This window comes from Bos mutus, chromosome 28 (assembly GCF_027580195.1).
Source record: "Bos mutus isolate GX-2022 chromosome 28, NWIPB_WYAK_1.1, whole genome shotgun sequence".
NCBI lineage: Eukaryota > Metazoa > Chordata > Mammalia > Artiodactyla > Bovidae > Bos > Bos mutus.
Genome location: NC_091644.1, coordinates 35,728,279 through 35,754,681, shown reverse-complemented (window position 1 = coordinate 35,754,681; position 26,403 = coordinate 35,728,279). Strand labels below are relative to the sequence as shown.

The window sequence follows — 26,403 nt, the reverse complement described above, 5'->3', positions numbered from 1 at the left end:
ACTTTGAATGTTCTAAAATATGCATGCAATCTCAACCAATATATTATGTAGAGTATACACATATATTTATACTTAAATATGGGTCTCATCTGCTCTGTATAGCTACTGAATATTTGAAAGTAATATGAATAAATACATTTAATTTTTCATAGAAGCATAATATCTCAATAACACTTTGTACAATAGTTAAGACTTGCTGTGTGTTGCAGAATGACTCCTAAGGGGCCAGCGCATCTGGCACTCCCTTTGGTCTCTTAATACTTTATACTTGAGCATCTTCCTGGTGACACGGAGACATTATTGAGAGCTCAGTTACTCTCCTTGTCTTTCTGTGTGATGTCAATGCTGTAGGTACAAATAGGAGCACTCCTTTCTTTACTAGCTGTTTCTGTGGCTATATTCCATGTAGGCAGGAATGACAGTCCGAATGACAGTCTCATACTCAGCACATGTATTCAGGTGAACTTTAACAAAGTCAGCCTTATTATATGAGGTCATCTTCAAGTAGGACATTCAGAGCAAATCTGGGCTGGGAACACAGGTGTAGATACTATGCATGTTATTTTTGAAGTGGAAAAGTGGTAAGGATACCTTCATGTTGATGTCATTGTTAGTGACGTTGTGTGTCAACCTTAATCTTTATCTCACCTAAAACAATTACCGAGAGTGTCTGAAGTATGTTCAGCCTTTCTAGATACGATTTTTTTATTTGCATGTCAATTTGCATTACAAAGGTCAAATTAAATGCTTAATTTTTGTAACTGCTTCTGTTTTTGTGATTCTACCTTCATGACCTCATATGTTATCCAAGCGATTATAGACTCTTTATCATTTTAAAATTCCATTTAAAAAAATATTTGGAATACTTCAGAAACTGATTTCAAGGATTTATAATGTAGGAACAAAGACATTATTTTTTACCTCATGATCTCTGGGAAACTTTTTCTTCTTCCTTACTGTCTTATTAAAAAGTATAGTTTGCCATCTCTGTATCCTAGGTGATATTCATGAGGGAAGTTTCAGGGTTTTTTCATATTTTGAAATAGAATTTCACTAGGGAATACATGGGGTATATCATATTATGATACTGAAATGGCTTTTTTGTTTGGTCTTACAGGTACATCATAACCTACATCTGTTCTTCTATCGTTGGAATCAGATTATAGGATTGTGTCTTCATCCAAAATTATTTGTGCAGTATCTAGTTGTGCTGTTTAATATACCAGCTTCTGTGCATGTGTATGTGAGTGTGTATGTGTGTAGATTTCCTGATGCTTTAGCAACTCTATGTGTGATCTACATGTGGAGGAAAGAGTGTGGTAAAAGGAGCAGTGATCCAAGTGGATAGAACTGTATTCCCCTACGATGTTTAGAATCATTTGAACATAGTGGTCCTAAAAATCAGGCCAACCTTGTGGGTGGTTTCATTACAGTTTTGAAGCTCCCTGCAGAGTGCCGCCTCCTTTGCCTGCCCTGGGGCCATGACCCTCTGCCATCTTGATTTACTGCAGCTCCTCTTTCCTAAGTTTTAAAGTAACAAGGAAATGTGGGGCAGCTGTAATTGAAAAGAAAGATGCTCTGCTGAGTTCTAAGCCAACAACTTCATTTTATCAAGTATTTTAATGAGTTTCAAAGGATATGGCAGATATTAATACATTACAGTAGCCTAGAAAATAGTTATTTTTCCATCTCTAACATGGAAGTTACCAAGATCCCTTCCTCCTCTTTTGTCTATATTGATCTTTCTCTTCTACATTGCCTTTCTCTCCCCTTACCTAAAAACCCATTAAGTAGCACTGCTTTGGATAGCCCTTTCTCAATCTAAAATTTAATTATTGGCTAAATTTTAATTATGTACTAATGATACAGACAACCTTATTTCTCATCTCACTATTGCTGGCTACTCCTCTTTTCAAAGAAATTTAGCTTGTTATTTTATATAAACTTTTCATGTGGTTTTGTTTTTAACACAATTAACTCTGGATACATACAGTAACTATATTCACTTTACCTATAGCCTCATTGTTAAAGCATTTGATAAAAAAGAACCAGGGGATTATAATAGGGTTACTTTCTGGGTAGATTCCTAGCTAGACTGTTAGTGCGGCTCTTTTGTATCATTGCAGGAGGCTGTATAGCACAAAGGTTAGGAGTGTAACACAGAGTCAGGTGGACCCAGGTTTGAATTCTGCTCAACCACTTTTCTGGTAAATGTGGGCAAATGATTAATTCTCACAATGGCTGTTTTTCTCATCTGTAAAGTAACCATAATAATGTCACCTACTCATACTAATAAACATAATATCAATCAGTTCAGTTCAGTCACTCAGTCACGTCTGACTCTTTGTGACCACATGGACTGCAGCACGCCAGGCTTCCCTATCCATCACCATCTCCCGGGGTTTACTCAAACTCATGTCCATCGAGTTGGTGATGCTATCCAACCATCTCATCCTCTGTTGTCCCCTTCTCCTCCCACCTTCAGTCTTTCCCAGCATCAGGGTCTTTTATAAGTTGTCAGCAGTTTTTTCCAACTTCTGCATTCAAAATATATTATATTCCAATTGCTTTGTCTTTAGCAGGTTGTCAATAAACATAGGTGGCCTGCACCTGGCATGGTTGTGATTTATACAACTTGCCATTAGCATCATTGAACTAAATAGTACAGATACCCCAACTTAATGGCTCATTCATTTACTATGATTTATTCAGTATGAGTCATTGCATAAAGTACAGACTCCATTGCTGGCTCTTGAGTTTGTGAATTCCTGCTAGATACCAGATGCCTGTTGTGATCCATGGCCAATCACATCGCTTCTCTGAGTCTGTGGTGATTGGTCACTGCATGTCTGTTCTCTGTTTCACACACAGACAGCAACTGTGCTGCTGTGTTCCCTCCTGTCTCCCTGTGATCATGGCCCAGGACATTTTACACAGATGGATACATGGGAATTGCCTAACAAGATGAAGGTCCAGTAGTGAAACAAAAGGTGGTGAAAATTCTGATTGAACACAGAGTTGTAGAGGCAACATGTGAATGCAGGAGTGTGGCCACTGTAGCTGCTTGAGAATATACAGCCATGCAGCCAGAGAATGGAGCGAAGGTGAGTTTACTGACATAAGTGAGGGAAACAGATGTGACAAAAGGATGGAGATGTCCCAGAGGAAGTGACAGTGACAAGATGTTCATATTAAAGAACTCTGTGATATTTTATAACATTGAAAATGCGGAAAAATGTGGGATTATGACCACTGGCCATGACATTTGAAGAAATGTACATTCCCGAGGGACAGTTACCATAAGGATAAAGCAAGCACTGTTCAGACTACTCTTGAGAAGTGTTTTCTGAAGAAATAAAACACTTTCCATTCTCCATATTTCTATTGTAGTCAATTACAGCATGCTAAACCAAAATTATGCAGATGACACCACTCTTATGGCAGAAAGTGAAGAGGACCTAAAAAGCCTCTTGATGAAAGTGAAAGAGGAGAGTTAAAAAGTTGGCTTAAAGCTCAACATTCAGAAAATGAAGATCATGGCATCCGGTTCCATCACTTCATGGGAAATAGATGGGGAAACAGTGGAAACAGTGTCAGACTTTATTTTTGGGGGCTCCAAAATCACTGCAGATGGTGACTGCAGCCATGAAATTAAAAGACGCTTACTCCTTGGAAGGAAAGTTATGACCAACCTAGATAGCACATTCAAAAGCAGAGACATTACTTTGCCAACAAAGGTCCGTCTAGTCAAGGCTATGGTTTTTCCAATGCTCATGTATGGATGTGAGAGTTGGACTGTGAAGAAAGCTGAGCACCAAAGAATTGATGCTTTTGAACTGTGGTGTTGGAGAAGACTCTTGAGAGTCCCTTGGACTGCAAGGAGATCCAACCAGTCCATCCTAAAGGAGATTAGTCCTGGGTGTTCTTTGGAAGGACTGATGCTAAAGCTGAAACTCCAGTACTTTGGCCACCTCATGCGAAGAGTTGACTCATTGGAAAAGACTCTGATGGTGGGAGGGATTGGGGGCAGGAGGAGAAGGGGACGACAGAGGATGAGATGGCTGGATGGCATCACCAACTCGATGGACGTGAGTTTGAGTGAACTCCGGGAGTTGGTGATGGACAGGGAGGCCTGGCGTGCTGCGATTCATGGGGTCACAAAGAGTCGGACATTACTGAGCGACTGAACTGAACTGAAATCAATATTAGTTTTACTATTTTATTTTTTGTACTTTCATAACTGATACTGGGGAGAGTTTTAATGTTTGAATGAAAAATTTTAAAGATCAAGGAACAATTCATAAGTAATTGTCCCAGATATTGCTTTGCATAGTCAGTTTTTAGAGTCCTGTACTAATGTGCAAAATGAGGACTGCCTGCATTTTTAAAATGAATAAATATAGACTCAATGTGAGATCACAGATATGGGTTGGTTTTCTTTGGATTCTCTTAGCTTATTTGTTCTGCTATCTACATATTTGCTGTAAGAAAACAAAATAGTACAGTTAACATTTTATTTGGCAATAGGCTAGAAAAGGTAGACATGATGATGGAACAAATGAAATAAACTTGTGACTACTTATCACAGCTTCTGGAACATAATAGACCCTAGATCAGTGCAAAGCATATCCAGGATTTGATCATTTGTCTCTGCCTCCACTGTTCCCACTGTGGTCTGAGTCACCTTCACGTCCGCTAAATGGTTGCAGTGATCCTGTGAGGTCACCCTGCTTCTTCTTCACCTCCCTGTAGGTTGCATTTAGTACATAGCACAGGCTCCTCAGTCCTTCAGAAAAAGCCAGAGGCTTTACACTGGGCTCAGGGTCTGTATTGATCTGGATCCTCATCTCCCACCATCCTCCCGCTGGCTTACTCCATTCCATCTGCAATGACATCGGCCCTATTCTTGGACGTGCCAGGTACACTTCTGCTTGAGAGACTTTCACAGGCCTTCCTTCTTCCTGGAATGCCCCTTCTGCAAGTACTCATGTGACTGATTCCTCTTCCCTGCTTCAAGTCTTTGCCCAAGTGAAGCCTGATAACTTTATTCATAATTTTAATCACCCCCACTGCAGCATCACTACGATCCCCTTTTCCTGTTCCATTTTTCCCACAGACTTTTCACCTTTAACATAATTCGTGAACTTATTGTCTTTTTGTTTATTGTCTCTCTTCCCTGCCAGGAGGTAAGCCTAATAAGTTCAGAGTTCTTTGATTTATTTACTAAATTTTCTCAAGGGCTTAGAACATTTCCTAGCATACATTATGTCCTCAGAAAATATTTCAGTTATGAATGTTTGAAAGAAGCTGTTGGTGGTGTTATTTGATAATTATTTTCCATCTTGTACCATTCCAGCAGACTTGGCAGCATTTGTTATAGAAATCATGTCTTATTTACTCATTGTAAAATTGCCTGGAATGCAGTATTGTAGTGCTGGCTTTCCCCCCTGTAAATAATTGATCTCTACACTTAAGAGCTGTAAGAAAGATCACAGGAAAAATACAGGAGCATTTAACAAAAGGAATTCAATCCAACATATACTTATGAAGTATTTACTATGTGCAGAGGTGTAAATTGAATGGTCTTATGATTCCCTCAGGTTTTAACTAAGCTGTTTATTTTCATTGGATACCTGGTTTTCATAGAGTTTTATCTGACCTGCTTGACAGATAGCATTGGATACACTACCCATGGTGAACTTTTTGAGTTAGGGCTAACTGTGGCAAAATTATCAGGATGTAACTAAAGGAGAGGATCAGTTATGGAAGGTTTAAACCTGGATAAACATTTTGAAAGATAAGCCTAATCAGAGCCTAAGGAAAGTACTTGGTGTGATAAGGGACTTTTTAATGACCAGAGTTATTAAAAGCATTTTTGGACTTTTCAAAAGTACATTATGCTTGGATAGCTTAGATTATATATGGAAAGAGTTGTAGTCTAATTTTTATGGTGTTTATATGGAAATAGGGGGAAATGAAGGACTCAATTGCTTTTATTCATTGATCCAGTGTACACTTGTGATACATTAAAATTTCTCATGAATGTGATAGGATCTGTGATTTTCTCCCAAAATGCCCTATTTCCTGGCACATGTAACTATGAAATCATTTAATGGGATTGTATAATGCTCACCTTAATTTGGGAAATTAAATAGTTTCTTACCTTGGTAATTTTAGAAAGCAACTCCAGTTGTCAGCATGGCAGTTCATGTTTCTGAATAATCGTAAAGTGGATTATGTTAAATAATCATTTATTGTATATATTTGCCAGGCACAGTGTTAGACACTGTATACTCTTATAATTACATACATTAATGCATAGTAACAATCGAGGAAACTGAAGGAAGGAAAATTGTGCCATAGGAACACAAAACAAGGGAATTGCCATAGCCTGGTGGGTCAGGGAAGGCTACCCTCTGGAAGAGATGTTTGAATTGATATATGAAAGATGATTGTCTTAGCTAGAGGGTGGAGAATGGGTTTAATGACAAGAGTCATGTAGGAGCATAGGAATGAAGGAGGGTTGGTAGGAAGAAATGTTGGGCTTGCATAGACCATGCAGTGCAAAGCCTTTTAGGCTAGAGGTTGGTTTTAGTCTTTTTCCTTAGACAAGTGAGAAGCCAGTAAAAGATTGTAAGCCAGGAAACAGTATGGTTGGGCTGATGATGAGACTTCAAGGTGAAGCACTGTTGTGAGGGAGTTTGCAGTGTGGAAAGCTGTTCTGAAGATTTTGAAGATGTCTAAGTAAGAGCTGATTGTAGCTCAGGTGGTGAGAGAGTAATGGAGTCGAAAGATACTGATGGTGCAGATGTCACAGGACTTGGTGACTATATGCTGGATGTCTCTTAAGCTCTGCCATTTATCTAATTGTTTATGAAGTTTCTTCTAAAAGATTTCTTTATTCACAATTCATTATTCAGAATGTTATAAAACAAGATTAGTAATTTTGTTTCTTCATGTTTGTTTTGGGATTGGTGTAGGTTCAAGTATTTCTGGAAACAGCAAGATATTAGTATCTTCTAAGGCTAGTCATTCATGGTTGAGTAGTTAACAGACTTTGAAATTTAAGAAAGTGAAATAATGAAACAGAAGAACAATTCATTTTTGTAGAATTTTTTCCTGCAATGTGATTTCTTGTGAGTTGAATCAAAATCTGTTGCCCTAGGTACCAAAAGGTGGTGAGTATTGAAGGGTGATTTTAGTTTTTACAGGTTGAGGCACACCAAGGGCACATGCGACCAAAATATGAACACAAGAAATGATAGTTAAGTTAGCAGTCTGGACCCCAAGGCCTGGGTAGCAAAGACTGATTTAGAAGATGCTTTATGACCCCCAAAGTCATATTTTAATGTATCCTTCTTGTTCTGTTACCTGAGCAGTGTTAACTGTCTGGATCCAATCAGTTTCGGGCACTGTTTAATCTTTCTTTTTGGATAGATTTCGTGTGTGAGTGTGTGTACCAATATCCGATACACATATGTATGTGTCAACCATAGCCAGATTTATTTATTGTACATTGGTTATAATAATTAAAAATAAAGCTACTTGTCAAAACTTTTCAAATGCATAGTCAGTAGGCTCTCAAACCTCAGTGGTTCTGGAGAAAAACCGTGCATTGAGACGATTTTACTTTTTGTCAAAAAGGAACCCCACAGCTTCCAGAGAAACTGGGGAAAATCTTATTGTGTGTGTCAAGCTAGGTTCTATCCATCAAGGTTGGATCATGGTTGAAAGTTGTAGTCATAGGCTGTTTTGTTGGTGGTGTGGTGGAGCTCCCTGAATTGTGTTATTTCTTGACTAAGCGCTACATCACACAATGTCGAGGTACTAAATCGGAAGGAAACTGCACAGTGAGCTGGTTTTATTGGTTTGATGGAACAGTTCAGTACTTTACTCCTTTCCCTTATGTAAGTTGGAGAAGGAAATGGCAACCCACTCCAGTGTTCTTGCCTGGAGAATGCCATGGACAGAGAAGCCTGGTAGGTTGCAGCCCATGGGGTCGCACAGAGTCGGACACGACTGAAGTGACTTAGCAGCAGCAGCAGCACCACATACTAATGAGCATCTCTACATGTGCTCTCATTTCTAGTTCTGTCCAAAATCCATGACGTATTTTAACTGTTACATTTGACTGTTACTGATTGCCTCCAAACTCTTATAAAAGACTTATCACATCTTTTCTGGGATCAGGGTCCTTTCTGGGACTCATTCTGAATCTCCCTCATACTTGAGCACTTGTTAGAAATGCAGAATCTACCCAAGACCCATGAGTGAGAGGATGCATGTTAAAGATAGAGAAGTACATCTTTAGATAACAGAAGTAGTAAAAGTCACTTGAGCCTTCAGAACCAATGTGGGGCTGGGGACTTTCAGTTAAATTAGGTTTCATGACCAATTCTTGGAAATAAGTATGATCAGCCGTTTGTGAGTGACAGGTTACTTTGAGCCTCGTTTTCCTCAACTGTTTCCTCAACTGCTTGTTTGTATGAATGATCAGTATATTGCTGGAATATTGGGAGGGTTAAATTAATGCCAGGACTGATACATGCTATATTTTTGGTAAATGTGATGTGCCTTCTCTTCTTTTGGAGCTTACTGGGTATCACTGTTTATTCTTACCTGCCCTGTACCTTGTTGTATTTTCTTATTCCCATTCTTAAAATGTCTTTAATTAGTCCACTGCAGTAATTACTTACTAAGTGATATTTATTAAAGATTTCTGACTGCATGGGCTCTTTGTTGAGGCACACAGGCTTTTCTTGTTGCAGTGCACGGGCTTCTCTAATTGTAACACATAGGCTTAGTTGCCTGTGACATGTGGGATCTTAGTTCTCCCACTAGGGATCAAACCTGTATCCCCTGCATTGGAAGGTGGATACTTAACCATTGGACCACCAGGGAAGACCCCTAACTGGTATTTAGATCACCTCTAGTATCCAAAGAAGTCTGTCTTACCCAAGTTTCCATGCTGGTGTTCACTCCACAGAGGCAGTGAGACAAGATAGCAAAGACATTGGGGATTTGGGAAGGCATTGAACACATCAGCACAATTCAGCACTTTGTTATTAACACCACCTATTTGGCAAACACAATGTATCTTTGATCTTGCAGATTATATAAGCAACAAAGATACTTCATTATTTTTTATTATAGCCATGCTGAACATGATGTAATCTTCAGATGTACTCATTATATGAAAATAAGCCTTTTTTTTTTTTTTTTTTAAAGCAATTGACTTTTGAAATGCAACAATTGAATGCTCACTGGAAATTAATGAGCACTGGGGGGATAGTTGGAAGGTAATTATTAAGAGATTGGACTTGGCTATGACTGATGCTATAAGCCAGCTATTAGGTACTGCTGCTACCACGCAGGAAATAAAGCAAGTACATGGCATTGATAAAGGTTTTTAAATTAGAGCTGTACTTTCCCAATGGATATAGCATTTTCCTCAGGTTAACCAAAAGGGCTTGTTTTCTGCTTTTAAATATTTGTCACATTACCTCTTCTCTACCATTCTACCACGGGTCTTCCAGCATGTACTCATATTCCCTTTTCACCTTGATTCTAATTAAAAGGGTTGATGAGTATATTTGTTTGTTTTTACTTCTCTGTTAGGTATACTGTTTCTTTGAGATTGAAATATCAAAATATAAATGGTTAGACTTTTTAGGTATTTATCACTTCAGTTCAGTTCAGTTGCTCAGTCGTGTCCGACTTTTTGTGACCCCATGAATCGCAGCACGCCAGGCCTCCCTGTCCATCACCAACTCCCGGAGTTCACTCAGACTCACGTCCATCGAGTCAGTGATGCCATCCAGCCATCTCATCCTCTGTCGTCCCCTTCTCCTCCTGCCCCCACCTGTTAAATTGATATATTTTGTTTAAAGATGATAATGCCATCTCCCATGTCTTATTGATGTAGGGCCTTTTGTATGTCAGTCACGGTGGAAGTTTATCTCACTTCTCTCCTCACTTTGTCGATGGCAGAACTGGAATAGGGGCCCAGCTATTGCAAATTCTAAAGCCCATGCTTCTCGCTGTGCTCATACTGCCTGTACTGAGTCATCCTGTGGATCATCCTTCCCTTGTATAGTTTTTCCTCTAATTCTGTGAACTTAATTGATTGGAAACCAAGAGTTGGGTCTCAGAGGACTGAACTAACAAATCACCTCTCTGTACATTTTTAAGCAATCCAGGATTATTTCACAGAGGATCAAGTTGCCAGTGTGTGGTTGAACTAAGATGATTTTTTGGGTTGATTTGAACCCAGAAGCTCTGTTACTGACCTGTTTTCCTGAGTCAGTTTTGGAACAATGTGATTGTAAGCCTGCTAGTAGACTCTGTTCTATTTTTGATGATACTCGATGTCCTAGGAATATGTCAGAGCATTTCTTGATAATTTTGACGTATTAAAGCAGTGTGTAAGAACTCTAGCATAGAAATCCTGTATTTTACCATTTTCTATTCAGGTTGCCTCTGTTGATTGCAAAAAGCTGTTAATTTTCTTCAATGGTAGTAACTTTTTCCGACTCTTGCCACCCGGTTATCTTTTTATTTTATTTTATTTATTTTATTTTATTTTTAAACTTTACAATATTGTATTAGTTTTGCCAAATATCAAAATGAATCCGCCACAGGTATACATGTGTTCCCCATCCTGAACCCACCTCCCTCCTCCCTCCCCTCCCTCCCTCTGGGTCGTCCCAGTGCACCAGCCCCAAGCATCCAGTACCGTGCATCGAACCTGGACTGGTGACTCGTTTCATACATGATATTATACATGCTTCAATGCTATTCTCCCAAATCTCCCCACCCTCTCCCTCTCCCACAGAGTCCATAAGACTGATCTATACATCGTTGTCTCTTTTGCTGTCTTGTACACAGGGTTATTGTTACCATCTTTCTAAATTCCATATATATGTGTTAGTATACTGTATTGGTGTTTTTCTTTCTGGCTTACTTCACTCTGTATAATAGGTTCCAGTTTTATCCATCTCATTAGAACTGATTCAAATGTATTCTTTTTAATGGCTGAGTAATACTCCATTGTGTATATGTACCACAGCTTTCTTATCCGGTTGTCTTTTTTTGATAAATAAAAATGCTCTAGGACTTGATTGTGCGGATTTGGGAAGGACAGTTCTTAGATTCACTTTGCTTTGATTTTTAAAATGCACTAAAATAACAATTTCGAGATCTGAGTTTGGCTGAGTCATGCCAAATCTCACTGTTTCCCTGTTTTTCTCCTTTTGCAGGATGATGAAGTGGTCCTGCAGTGTACCGCGACCATCCACAAAGAACAACAGAAACTATGCTTGGCGGCAGAAGGATTTGGCAACAGACTTTGCTTCTTGGAGTCCACTTCGAATTCCAAGGTGAGGTAAAGCCTTTTCAGTCCATTCAAACATTGAGGTTTTAATAGTGGCGTTGAAGTTATTTGTGGGCACTCTTCGGTTTTCTGCGGAACACATCAACTAAAGGAAATTGAACAGTCTTTTCACTATCCAGTAAGCACTTTTCAGTTGAGCCCCTAATCCATGTAAATAACTCAGATGCAGTTGTTAAGAGGAAGAGACAGAGTCTTTTGCTCCCATGCTATTTATATCCCAGGGGATAAGTAAACATGGTAATAATTTCAGAACCAATACGGGCTCTGAAGAAAAGCAGAGTGACAGGGTGGAGAGTGCTGAGGTAAGGACTTTTGCAAAGAGTATGGAGGGAAGGCCATTCTGAGACAGTGACGTTTGAGCTGAGTGAAGTGAGAAAGGGAGAGGCAGTAAGTTCCTGACCATTCTGGAAAGAGAGACCAGGCAATGCAAGGGCCCCTCATTAAGAATGTGCTGACAGTCTCTTGGAGGAAGGACCAATAGGCACTGCAGCTCTGGTACCATGAATGGGGCCACTAGTGAGGGGAGGTGAAGGGCCTACCAGCCCTTGGTTAGTATTAGATTGACCAAAATGTTTGGGTTTTTATGTTACATCTTATGGGAAAACCCAGACAAACTTATTGGCCAACCCCATAGTTGATATTTTTCCTAGTAAGAAAGGAGGCCATTGGATCAGGTGAGCAATGCAGTTCTATGTAATATTTAAAAGATTGATTTGACTTTTTTGTGGATTCGAGCAGGGGTCACCAACACCTGGTCTGCAGACCAGTCTGTGGCCTCTCAGGAAACTGGGCCTCACCACAAGAGGTGAGTGGTGGGTGAGCAAGCTAAGCTTCATCCAGCCCTCCCCATTGCCTGCATTACCACCTGAACCATCCCTGCCCCTTTGTTGGTGGAAAAATTGTCTTCTGTGAGACTGGTCCTGGGTGTCAAAAAGGTTGGGGACCACTGGATTAGAGAATGTGGAAAGATTAAGATTAAAAGTGGGCAGAGCAGTGGAAGGTGCCTGCAGAAGTTTGCAGGGCAACTGCTGGGTCTTTTGATGAGAAGCAGTGATGGTGAGGAAACTTAGTGAGGGGTTGGGAATATGCTTGGAGGATTTAGAGGGTGTGCTGAAAGATCAGAGTGTATAGAATAAAGGAAAGAGAGGAAAGGCAGATACCTCTGCAGGTAGACAGTCAACCAGAAAACAGTCAGTTTATTAATCTTTTGGGTAGCACTTTTTAGTTTACAGAGTCATTTGACATGCATGATCACATCTGATTGTCACAATAAGAGTATGCTATGCATAGTTATTGCTGTTCTGTTCACTGTACACTTGAGGGCATGGATGGCTGAGAGACAACAGGTATTAGACCAGAGGCTTCCTGTGACTTGATGCCACAGCATTGATAATGGCAAATTTTCACACTTAACACCTCAGTCTTTTGATTTGAATCCCTGATTATTATTATTATTATTATTATTATTTTTATTAGCACAGGCCCATGATTCTTTATTTCCTGGGTCTGCGACCCACATCTAATCAGGTCGAGTAACCATAAACACTGCCAAAATGCCCAGAGTACTACTCCTACGGAAGCAGGCAGTCACTGAGCGCGAGAGGAGCTGGGTAGCGTCACCTGCAGGGAGTTATAGGCTGACGGCTTTGGGTGTTTGCACAAACTCCTTGAGAGGCCTGCGGGATGCTGAGCCACGTAGATTGAGCCTTCAACAGCTACTGCAGGACCGTGGTTGGAAAACGCAAATCTGACCTTGTTTTCTTGCTTGGAATCATTTGGCAGGGACGAGTTCTCATCACTCAAAGGATAAATTCATAGTCCTAAAGTAACATTCAGTGTCTTTTTCATCACGATTTAGTACCTGTGGTGGCCTTAACATTTCCTAAGTATTCTTCAAGACAATTCTGGATGCTTCCTCCGAGAAAGGGGCTTGCTTTGGACCTCTCTTTTCTGTGCTTCCACAGCACTGTCTTCAGTTCAGTTCAGTCGTGTCCGACTCTTTGTGACCCCATGAATCGCAGCACGCCAGGCCTCCCTGTCCATCACCAGTTTCCAGAGTTCACTCAAACTCATGTCCACTGAGTCGGTGATGCCATCCAGCCATCTGACGGAAAAGGGAAGAACGTCCAAGTGGTGGCAAGACGCAGATAGGGGGAGCTTCAGGGTTCCGAGCCCTGGGCTTTGCTGCCGAGCTTCTTCATGCGCAGTCCGAGGAGAGGGATTTTGTTTGCAATTTTCTGAAGGAACCAGACCTTCCTGTTTTCATATTTTCCTGCGTTAATCAATTCCTGAAGTACAGTTTTACTTTCTGCTGCTAATGACTGTTCTTTCAATATCATATTAGACATCTGAGAAACAAGTGTAGACACATTTTCTGGAATCGATATAAGAGATCCAAGTGCTGCTGCAGTAATAGTGTCTAATGCAGAGACACTGGAAGTCAGCAGGGTACCAAACAAGGTCTTGTGAACTTCTAGCGTGGCCTTTTGTTTCATGCTGCCATCCTTAATTAATTCTTCCATATTATTAAACAAACTGTTCGTGACATTGTACAGGAGACAGGAATCAAGACCATCCCCATGGAAAAGAAATGAAAAAGAAAAATGGCTGTCTGGGGAGGCCTTACAAATAGCTATGAAAAGAAGAGAAGTGAAAAGCAAAGGAGAAAAGAAAAGATATAAGCATCTGAATGCAGAGTTCCAAAGAATAGCAAGAAGAGATAAGAAAGCCTTCCTCAGTGATCAATGCAAAGAAATAGAGGAAAACAATAGAATGGGAAAGACTAGAGATCTCTTCAAGAAAATTAGAGATACCAAGGGAACACTTCATGCAAAGATGGGCTCGATAAAGGTCAGAAATGGTATGGACCTAACAGAAGCAGAAGATATTAAGAAGAGGTGGCAAGAATACACAGAAGAACTGTACAAAAAAGATCTTCACGACCCAGATAATCACGATGGTGTGATCACTGACCTAGAGCCAGATATCCTGGAATGTGAAGTCAAGTGGGCCTTAGAAAGCATCACTACAAAGAAAGCTAGTGGAGGTGATGGAATTCCAGTTGAGCTATTTTAAATCCTGAAAGATGATGCTGTGAAAGTGCTGCACTCAATATGCCAGCAAATTTGGAAAACTCAGCAGTGGCCGCAGGACTGGAAAAGGTCAGTTTTCATTCCAATACCAAAGAAAGGCAATGCCAAAGAATGCTCAAACTACCACACAAATGCACTCATGTCACACGCTAGCAAAATAATGCTCAAAATTCTCCAAGCCAGGCTTCAGCAATATGTGAACCGTGAACTTCCAGATGTTCAAGCTGGTTTTAGAAAAGGCAGAGGAACCAGAGATCAAATTTCCAACATCCACTGAATCATGGAAAAAGCAAGAGAGTTCCAGAAAAACATCTATTTCTGCTTTATTGACTATGCCAAAGCCTTTGACTGTGTGGATCACAAGAAACTGTGGAAAATTCCTCAAGAGATGGGAATAGCAGACTACCTGACCTGCCTCTTGAGAAATCTATATGCAGGTCAGGAAGCAACAGTTAGAACCAGACATGGAACAACAGACTGGTTCCAAATAGGAAAAGGAGTAAGTCAAGGCTGTATATTATCACCCTGCTTATTTAACTTCTATACAGAGTACATCATGAGAAACGCTGGACTGGAAGAAACACAAGCTGGAATCAAGATGGCCGGGAGAAATATCAATAACCTGAGATATGTAGATGACACCACCCTTATGGCAGAAATGAAGAGGAACTAAAAAGCCTCTTGATGAAAGTGAAAGAAGAGAGTGAAGAAGTTGGCTTAAAGCTCAACATTCAGAAAATGAAGATCATGGCATCTGGTCCCATCACTTCATTGGGAAATAGATGGGGAAACAGTGGAAACAGTGTCAGATTTTATTTTTTGGGGCTCCAAAATCACTGCAGATGGTGATTGCAGCCATGAAATTAAAAGACGCTTACTCCTTGGAAGGAAAGTTATGACCAACCTAGATGGCATATTCAAAATCAGAGACATTACTTTGCCAACAAAGGTCCATCTAGTCAAGGCTATGGTTTTTCCAATGCTCATGTATGGATGTGAGAGTTGGACTGTGAAGAAGGCTGAGTGCCGAAGAACTGATGCTTTTGAACTGTGGTGTTGGAGAAGACTCTTGAGAGTCCCTTGGACTGCAAGGAGATCCAACCAGTCAGGAAGGAGATCAGCCCTGGGATTTCTTTGGAGGGAATGATGCTGAAGCTGAAACTCCAATACTTTGGCCACCTCATGAGAAGAGTTGACTCATTGGAAAAGACTCTGATGCTGGGAGGCATTGAGGGCAGGAGGAGAAGGGGATGACAGAGGATGAGATGGCTGGATGGCATCACTGACTCAATAAATGTGAATCTGAAAGAACTCCGGGAGTTGGTGATGGACAGGGAGGCCTGGCGTGCTGGGATTCATAGGGTCGCAAAGAGTCGAACATGATTGAACGACTGAACTGAATCAAGTTTTTGCCAAAAAAGTCTTGAGCTGTTGCGTTATGCTGATCAACTGCCTTCTTACGATCCAGTTTAGAATGGAGACCAAATACATGTTTTGTAGTTTCTTCAGCTGCGTTGAGCAACCTGTTGGCAGCATCGTGAAGTCTCTCAGTACTTTCCAAAGCTGAGGTGATACATTCTTCTTCAACAAGCTGTAATTTCGTTTCCTGCAAATGTCTTTGAGTGGTTTCAAGTTCCTGTGTCTGTCTTTGCAGGTCAGATTTGCACTGGTTAAGTTCATTTTTACTATCCATAAACAATTCTGTAACCCTATTTAGCTCTTCCTCAATAGCAGCAATTTTTTCAACCGATTCTACAATTTCTTCCTCTTGAACAGTTAGTTTTCCACTCAAAACTCTAAAATTTTCTTCAGAAATGTACACTTCATTTTTTTCACGAGTTGCAGCAAGATCCTGTTTCAGATGTTCTCTCTTCTGTATATTCCTTAATCAGAACTTTTTTGGTGAGTTTCTGGTTAATGTCAGGCTTATTGAGTATGTTCTTTGCTTTATGAGCATATTCCAATGTACTCAGAGTTTCCTCCAGATTGAGAGATGCAGGAGAAACTGTTGCAATGATAGATGTTCTTGTATGTCCCCCAAGAGAGTCCTGGAGGATTCTAGTCAGTTTAGGTTCTCGATAAGGAACATGAGGTGTTCTTTCTACAAGAGCAGTAATAACCCTTCCCAGAGTCAACAGGGACTGATTGATATTTCCAGCTTCCCGAGCTCTCTTGTCAACTGCTCCAGAATGGCCAATGTTCTCACTGACTGCAAGATCAACCAGGTTCAGCTTTCCAGTTTTAACAAGCGCCTCTCCATCAACTGTAGTTTCTTTCATAGGTATTGTAACAGAGAAAACTGAGCGGGATAGACTAGAATAGGCATTCATCAAAGTTGCTTGGCTGTCCTTTTTGCTGCCCCCTTCTCCAAAATTTGATAGACTTCATCCTTGTTGGATACTGTAATTTCTTCTAAACCTTTGATTATCACTCCCCTCTTGTTATGGGGATCATCAAACATCTGCAGGCTCTCAGAAACATCAGAAGACGGACTAAGGAGATAAAAGAGCTCTTCATTATAGATTTCCAATAGCAACACTTTTACTGACAATTCAGTACCATTATCAGTAAGTTTCTCAAAAATCTGATGAAGAGTATGTGGAATTATACCAGCCAAAGGATCCTCCTCTCAAGTATACTCTTCATTAGGGGGCCTTTGACCTTCCATTGTAAAGGTTTTTCCAGCGTGGGTTTGGCCATATGCAAAAATAGTGCAATTATAGCCCATAATAACTTCATCCAGAATTGGATAAACAACACTTCGGTAAATGTCAATTTGTTTAGTATTTGCTCCAAAAACCGTATCAAAAGTGTATGTTTCCCTTGAGCTTTTGTCCGCCAGTCCTCCAGTTCGAACACTGACTTCCTTCCACACATGATCCCATTCTACTACCGAATGGGCATTAGCTTTCCGCTCTGCCAAATTAAATGGTCTGCATCTCACCACCACCTGGATGCTCTCCGCCCACCCCTGCAGATGAGCTCGGCTGAGACGCCACGACCGCCCCCAAAGAAGGCCGGGCCACGGAGCCGGGCGCCCTCCTCCCTTGCCGGGGACTGGCGCGCTTTCGGAAATCGCCATCAATTTCCGATGCGCCCGCCCCACACCAGCCCGAACCCCAGCCACAAACCTAGTCTCCGTTCCAAGCCCAGGAAACCCGAATCCCTGATTCTTAATGACACAGTACCCCTTTGATTATTCTGTGAACAATGGAACAATGTCTATATATGATTTATTAAAATAATTTAGTGCCAAGTCATGTTACTAATGTTACAATGATGGGTGACATAACATTATGCATTTTATAGCCCTGCCTTGATTTATTTTTAATTTGACAAATGTTTATTGAGCATTCTCTTTGTGAAAATTACTCTGCTAGGTATCAGTTGTGAAAAATATTCTTCTTAGAAAGCATATCAAGAATTTAATATTTAGTACTTTCCCTGTGGTTTCTGGTATTTTGTAGTGGCTAGAACCAGGCAGGCCAGTTAGCTAGGTTTTGATTTTTCACAGTACTGGCTGTCGTTGCCTTGGTCTTTAATATAAGAGCTGATTTCCAGTACTAAAAATGAATTCTCTCGATTCTCTAGTAGGGGTGGCATGTAGTAGTCAAGGCACTGAAATAGGCCAGGCATCCAGTTAATATTGAGATCCACCAAGATGGAGTAGAAGGAGGTGAAGCTCACCTCTCCCAACAAGCACATCAAAAATACATTTAAATGTGGAACATTTCTCACTGAAAACTAACTAGAAACTGGCTTAGAGTCCTGTACAACCAAGGATGTAAGAAAGATCCACACGGAATCTTGTAAGAAGGGAAGAGAAGTGATCAGGTTGGGACCTGTGCCTTTAGAAGGGGACTCAGAGGAAAAGAGAAATTATACAGGTGGAGATTTGTCTCGGGGAGTGAGCAGTTCTAGCCACATGTTGCGTGTCCCAGCCCAGGGGTCTGGCACAGGGAACTTGAGTTTCTTTGCTGGTTGGAGAGCTGGTGGGACTCACAGGAGGGCTATGGGAAGCCCAGATTTTGCTCATGAGCTGTGGGCATGCGCTAGCTTGCTCCTAAAGCGGGGTGGAGAGGGCAGATTGAAAACTGTGGAGATGGCTGCTTGGTTTCCCTCACCTTCGCTATTGCATGCCACGGCCTGAGCCCAGTGAACACTCTAGCCCTGCTTACTATTTGCTAATGATGAAATGTCAGAAACAGAAAACAGAAACAATCCTGTCTAAAATTGCATCAAAAATTATAAAATACCCAGGAATAAACTAAGGAGGTGACAAGACCTTTGCCATGAAAACTATAAAACTTTGTTGAAGGAAATTGAAGATGATACAAAGAAATATATTTCATTCATAAATTGGAAGAAATAATATTGGTAAATGTCTCTACCACCTAAAGCAATCTACATGGCATCTGGTCCCATCACTTCATGGGAAATAGATGGGGAAACAGTGGACACAGTGACAGACTTTATTTTCTTGGGCTCCAAAATCACTGCAGATGGTGACTGCAGCCATGAAATTAAAAGATGCTTGCTCCTTGGAAGAAAAGTTATGACCAACCTAGACAGCATATTAAAAAGCAGAGACATTATTTTGCCCACAAAGATCCATCTAGTCAAAGCTATGGTTTTTCCAGTAGTCATGTTGGACACGACTGAAGCAACTTAGCAGCAGCAGCAGTAGCAGCAGCATGTATGGATATGAGAGTTGGAGTATAAAGAAAGCTGAGTGCCGAAAATTTGATGCTTTTGAACTATGGTGTTGGAGAAGACTCTTGAGAGTCCCTTGGACTAAAAGATCTAACCAGTCAATCCTAAAGGAAATCAGTCCTAAATATTCATTGGAAGGACTGATGCTGAAACTAAAGTTCAATACTTTGGCCACGTGATGCTGGGAAAGATTGAAGGTAGGAGGAGAAGGGGACAACAGAGGATAACATTGTTGGATGGCATCACTGAGTCAATGGACATGAGTTTGACTAAACTCTGGAAGTTGGTGATGGACAGGGAGGCCTGGCGTGCTGCAGTCCCTGGGAGTCGCAAAGAGTCATACACAACTGAGCAACTAAACTGAATCCCTGTCATATACCCATGACATTTATCACAGAGCTAGAACAAATAATCCTAAAATGTACATGGAAACAATCCCAAAGCAGTTTTGAGAAAAAAGAATAAAGCTGGCGGTATTATGCTCCTGACTTCAGACTATACTACAAAGCTGCAGTAATCAAATAACATGGTACTGACATAAAAAGAAATACATAGGGCTATGGAACAGAATCAGAGAAGGCAACGGCAACCCGCTCCAGTACTCTTGCCTGGCAAATCCCTTGGATGGAGGAGCCTGGTAGGCTGCAGTCCATGGGGTCGCTAGCAGTCAGACACGACTGAGTGAATTCACTTTCACTTTTCAGTTTCATGAATTGGAGAAGGCAATGGCAACCCCCTCCAGTGTTCTTGCCTGGAGAATCCCAGGGACGGGGAGCCTGGTGGGCTGCTGTCTATGGGGTCACACAGAGTCGGACACGACTGAAGCGACTTAGCAGCAGCAGCAGCAGCATGGAACAGAATAGAGAGCCCAGAAATAAAGCCAAGCACCTACTGTCAAGTAGTCTATGACAAATGAGATAAGAATATCAATGGATTAAAAACAGTGTCTTCAATAAGTGGTGCTAGGACTACTGGACAGTTACTTGTAAAAGAATGAGATTAGAATGTTTCCATATACCATATACAAAATAAATTCAAAATGGATAAAACACCTAAATCTTAGACCTGAAGCCATAAAATCCTAGAAGTGAACATAAGCAGAACATTCTATTTAATATACTCTGTTAGTGTACCTGAAATAAATATAGTACTGTAATCATTGATACTTCAGCAAAAACTTACACAGTTATGTACATCAAGGGCTACTTGGCTCATAGTTGTGACTGATGACATAATGCACTGACCATTTCAGCCATTTGTTTTGTTCTTGTTGTGCTCCCTTATTCTTTTTGGTTTATCTGAAAATTTGTGTTTAGGATGAGATACTGAAATTGTTTATCAAGCATAGAGTAAAATAGCAATTGAAGTCTAGTAAACCGCTCTGAGCTTTTTTTTATATTTGTTACAGCATAAATACTCTTTTCTTTCCCCTACTCAGATTACTTGACAATTCCCTATTATGTCCGTATTGTTTTGCTTTTTTCATACTTCCGTTTTACTTTGTTCTCACTAAATTGTATATCCTTCCTTTAGTTTTCCTGCCAGTTAAATACTGCTTGTTCTCCAAAGTCTATCTACAACAGTCCCTCTTATGGACTGTTTTTCTCAAATGATTTGTTTATGTTGCTATTATATTGTCAGTTGGGCTTAATTCTGTGTAATATCCACAGCACCTTCTCTCCCTGAATTTGTAAGTATGTATACTTTTTTTACCTCTCTAATTGGTTCTCCTGCATTTATTATAAAGGTTGGAGAAGGAAGTGGCAACCCACTCCAGTGTTCTTGCCTGGAGAATCCCAGGGACTGGGGAGCCTGGTGGGCTGCCGTCTGTGGGGTCGCACAGAGTTGGACACCACTGAAGCTACTTAGCAGCAGCAGCAGCAGCATACTCCCAGCTACATGTAGCAGCTTCTGAATTCTCTGAGGACACTGGGTATAGATCATTTATGTTCTTATTTCTTAGTATGAAGCAGAAGTAAGTGATTTATAACATTTAATAGATTATTAAATTTGAAAGGGAACCACTAGTCTTAGGACATACTTTTATAAAATACACTTCTAATTTTTTATAATAACAAAGAGTCAAAGCTGTAGATTTCATTTCCTGTTTAAACTATCAAACTTTAGATACTGATTTGTTTCATGCAGATGCATTTGAATTTGACATTCATTGGTAGAAAATGAGAGATTGCCTTTTTTTACCTCTCAAATTGGTTCTCCTGCATTTATTATAAAGGTTGGGAGAACAGAATTATTGTTAGCATTGAGTGGTCAGTCACTGTAAATTATGTATGTGTTCCTGGAAATGATCCCAGAAATATCTTAAGCTACAGAAACTTCTAATCAAATGCAAGACTTACTTTTTCAAAAGACTGTTTCAGTCTCCTAAGATACTTATTCAGGCTAATCTCTTCCTGAAAGAGAATGTTTCATAATTCTAGCATATATTTTCTTGCAGAAAATGTAAACATTATATCTGATATGTTTAATTGGTTATTTGTAATTCATAATTATGGATGCTTACTGTGTACTCTTTATATGAAAGACATTTTTGTTTATTTTAGTGATTTTCAGAGATACCCACCTTATTATTATTAAAAGTTTATGGAGAAATTAGAAGTTATTAGAGAGTCATAGTTATTACTCTCTTTGAATCTCTACATAAAAACAGATGTGTGCTGATGGGAAAACGTGAAACCCACAGACAATATAATATCTAAGAAAACCTAGGTGACAAGTTATCCCAAATCTGGTGGCAGTAAGTGAAGAGGAGGAAGTACAGGGAAGACAACGTGATTTCTGCCATCTTTGGAAACTGGTAACAAGTATTAAATAGAAATCATGGGGGACTACGTGAAACTGGCAGCTAAAACTAGAAAGACGCAAAGGAGCTGTGATAAGGAGGGAAGTTTCTAGAGCAATCTTGGCCTGTAGACTTGTGAAACCAACCACTAAGGCTCTTCCAATGACCGAGTCCTCCTCTGAGGGAAAATTGTTGGGAATCCAGTTCAGATGGAGCAAGGTTGAAGGGACAAAGGCTAGAGAAGGGCCAGGTAAAAGTAGGGCAGGGAGACAACCAATAGATCTCATATCAAAAAGTCCTTGCTTTGTCCAGTGGGTGAAAACAGCAGAACAAGTTGCTATAGGACCATGAAGTTACAAAAGCTATGCTGTCCCGCCCTCCTTTCCTAAGGATACAAGAAAGGTCGTTTCAATCTTTATCTGTTTATTTGTTGCCTGTAGACTTAATTCTGCTCCTTATTTGTCTCTTTGCTTTTAAACTATATACACACACACATATATATAGTTATATATATGAATATAATTATATATAATCATACATAATTTGTATATAATCATGTATAATTTATAAATAATCATGTATAATTTATATATACTATATAAGTGGAGCAATTTAATTACATTTATTTATATAATCATTTCGGAGAAGGCAATGGCACCCCACTCCAGTACTCCTGCCTGGAAAATCCCATGGATGGAGGAGCCTGGTAGGCTGCCGTCCATGGGATCGCTAAGAGTCGGGCACGACTGAGTGACTTCACTTTCACTTTTCACTTTCATGCACTGGAGAAGGAAATGGCAACCCGCTCCAGTGTTCTTGCCTGGAGAATCCCAGGGACAGTGGAGCCTGATGGCTGCCGTCTATGGGGTCGCACAGAGTCGGACATGACTGAAGTGACTTAGCAGCAGCAGCATATAATCATTTACAGTTTTCCTTTATGTATATCAATGTAATTTTCTGTGTCAGAGAGAGGATAAGGAACAGAATAATATCTATCCATTAGACTTACAACTTTTAAACCAGGAATTTATAAGAAACATGATTACTGTGCTAAAGGTTCCAATGGATAAGGTAGATAGCCTGCAAGGACAGATGGGCAATGTAAGCAGAGAGGTGGAAATTCTAGGAAACGATGGAAAAGAAATGCTGGAGATCCAAGACATTGGAACCAAAATCAAGAATGCCTTTGATAGGCTTATGAATAAATGGGAATTTTCTGAGCAAACAATTTCTGAGCTTGAGAGTACTTCAAAAGAAGCCTGCAAGACTGATAAAAAGAAAAATTACTGAAAGAAAAACCAAACAGAATAGAGTATCTGAGAACTATAGGGCAACTACAAAAGTTCTCTAGGATCATGAAGAAAGGAATAGAAGAAATATATGAAATAATAAAGACTGATGATTTTGGCAAATTAATGTCAGACAGCCACAGATACAGGAAGTTCAGAAAATTATAAGAAGAATAAATGAAAAACCCCTACATGTAGGCGTATCATTTTCAGTGTACAGAAAATTTAAAAGTCCAGAGAGATGCCAGAGGCAAAAATGTCCCTATAAAGGAGCAAAGATAAGTGTTACATTCAACTTCTCAAAACACCATTGGAAACAAGAAGAGACAGTCGTGAAATATTTAGTGTTGAGGGAAAACAACAACAGAACTCTGCCAACCTAGAATTCAGTATCCTGCAAAACTACCCATCAAAATGAAGATTGGATAAAGAGTTTCTCAGATAAACAGAAATTCAGGGAGTTTTTTTGCCAGTAGACCTGCTTTGTAAGAAATGTTAAATAAGTTCTTCAGTAATAAGGAAAATATATAGGTCAGCAACTCAGATTTTTAGCAAGAAAGCAAGAGCACCAGAGAATGAATAAGTGAAAATAAAAAGTGTTATTTTTCTTATTCTTAATTTCCTTAGCAGATCTTTGAAAATAATAATAGTAATACTGTGTCCAAATATATTTATATGAATTCATTCAATAACTTTCCAGACAGAAAGCATCAGGCCTAGTGGATTATTCACTGGTGAATTCTATCACACATTTAAGGAAGACACTATACTAATTCTTTATAATCTTCTTCAGTTGATTGATGCAGAAGGAATATTTCCTAACTCATTTATGAGACCAACATGACACTCTCATATCAAAACATGATACAACATTAAAGAATATTGACCACATTTTAGCCCACAAAGAAAAGCTCAGTCAATTCCAAAGAACAGCAATAAAACAAACAGGACTTCTAAAAACAAAACTAAAAATTAAAAAAAAAAAAAGCTCCCAAAGGGACTTTTATGTTCCTTCTACTTGAAAATTGCAAACTACATTATTAAATAAATGTTAGGTCAAAGTCTTGAATATAGTAAAAATGAATACATGATATTTTAGAATATGTGGGCATATCTAAGAAGGTTACCAGGAGAAAACTTTTAGCATCAAATGCATGTATTAATAAAAATTAAAAAGAAAATAAAATGAATTAAGCAACAGATAAAAACTAGAAGAACAAAGTAAACAAGAAAAAGCAACAGGATAGGATTAATAAAGATAAAAATAAATTTAAAATTGATTTCTTGAAAAAAATCAAAGTACAAATATTAAAACATTAGAGGTTACATAAGGATATGAAACGGAGAACAGTCAAAATTTTGTATAAATTTAGTAAATTAAATCCTAAAGGACTATTTGCTCAATTATATGCAACTAGATTTAAAAATTAAATACACTACAGAAAACCTAAACAGACTAATTGTCATAAATAAAAGAATTTCCTGATAAAAAATGCACCAGGATTAGATAAACCTCAATTTAACTATACAGCTTAAATTATTCCAAAGATAGGGAAAGTGGGAAATTTTCAAATTTATTTTGTTAAGTAAATATAACATGGATTCTAAAATCTTAAAAAATTATTTTGGAAAATTATAGAATAATTTAAAATATGAATATTGACTCACAAATCCAAAGTAAAATGTTTTAACAGAAAACAGTGTTGCCTTAAGACATACATCATAACCAAGTGGGGTTTATTCCAAGAATTCAAGAATGGCTCAATACCAAAAATTCAATTAGTGTAATTCTTCATATTTGTAGAGCTCAGGAGAAAAATCCTTTTGACATCTCTGAAGATAGGGAAAAATCACTTTACAAAACTTACAATCTATTTTTCAAAAAACAATAAAATAAGAATTGATGGATATCTCCTGAACATTTATTTTACAAACACACACACACTCACATATACTCACACACTTCAGTTCAAAACTTAGCACCTTATATTTACAGGGGAGATGCTAGTGGTTTGAGGTGGATATAAGTTAAACACACATGCTCAGTTTCAGTATCTCTGCTATGCATGTGTGGGTTGGAGGAACAAGCCACTGTTATTAGGCATATAGAGTTAAGTTTGCATATTACATTTCTAGTTGCAGATGATTTGATGATATATCTGAGTCTCAAATGAATCAATGGAAAAACTACCCGAAATGAATTTATCAGAGACATCTATAAAATAGTGGGTTACTAAAGCAGTGTATCAACAGCCTTCATATATTTAGACCAGTTATAGGGTACACTGAAACTTCCACATCTATGGAATGATGCTTTTGTACACATCCATACACACATACAAACTCGAATTTATGTTAAGTTCAAAGGAGACCAATGATTGTCTTAGACCAATCATTTATCAATAGTAATGAAGTGGTCCCTCAAAAAAGAAAATTCGTAAAAAAAACAGGATTCTTGTTTAATGATATTCACACATGACTTTCTGGTGTTACTTTTTTTGTGGACTCAGGGCAGATACAGTAAGAGGATCTTTAAGATTTATGTCAGCCCAGCACTCCAATGGTTCTCTGTTTCTATGACTGTTCTATACGTACTGTACCTATGAAATAACACTGTTGATTTTTCCCTACTGGTGGGTAGAACAATATCAAGAATTCTGTCTCTTCCAATTTCTATGACATCATTTTAATTAAAAGTATTTCTTCCCATAATGAAACATGATAGAGCAATGTTTTATCTTCACTGACTCTCATTTCAAAATATCATTCACAATGATAAATAATGCATTAGTGTATTAATGATGCATAATAGTTGCGATATTCCAGATGAACTGTTCTCATGCAAGTGAGAATTTTTGAATAATAAAAATGTCAGTATATGATAAATGCTGGATGATATGAGAAACATTCACCTTAAAAATCGTTTATGAAACATAAATATCAGATACTTTTTAGTCTTTTCATAAAATTTATAGGAATAAAACATTATAGGAAAATAAATATTGATATTATTGCTCTTTTATTCTGTTATTCATTGTGATATTCACAGAATTTTGAGCAAAAGGGAGGTAAAAGAAAGACCGGTTGTTTAGGAAAAAGCATATATTATTAATA

At 39.0% G+C, this 26,403-nt stretch overlaps 1 protein-coding gene and 1 pseudogene across 1 annotated transcript in view; one reads left to right on the top strand and one right to left on the bottom strand.

Moving 5' to 3' along the window:
• RYR2 (ryanodine receptor 2) overlaps positions 1-26,403 on the top strand; it is an 819,609-nt gene that overhangs the window by 207,400 nt on the left and 585,806 nt on the right. The window contains exon 2 of the mRNA XM_070364567.1: positions 11,259-11,378. Within this exon, the coding sequence (XP_070220668.1) occupies positions 11,259-11,378 (120 nt within the window). The remainder of the gene's footprint in view (positions 1-11,258; positions 11,379-26,403) is intronic.
• LOC102280431 (kinesin-like protein KIF11 pseudogene) lies at positions 13,552-17,566 on the bottom strand (annotated as a pseudogene).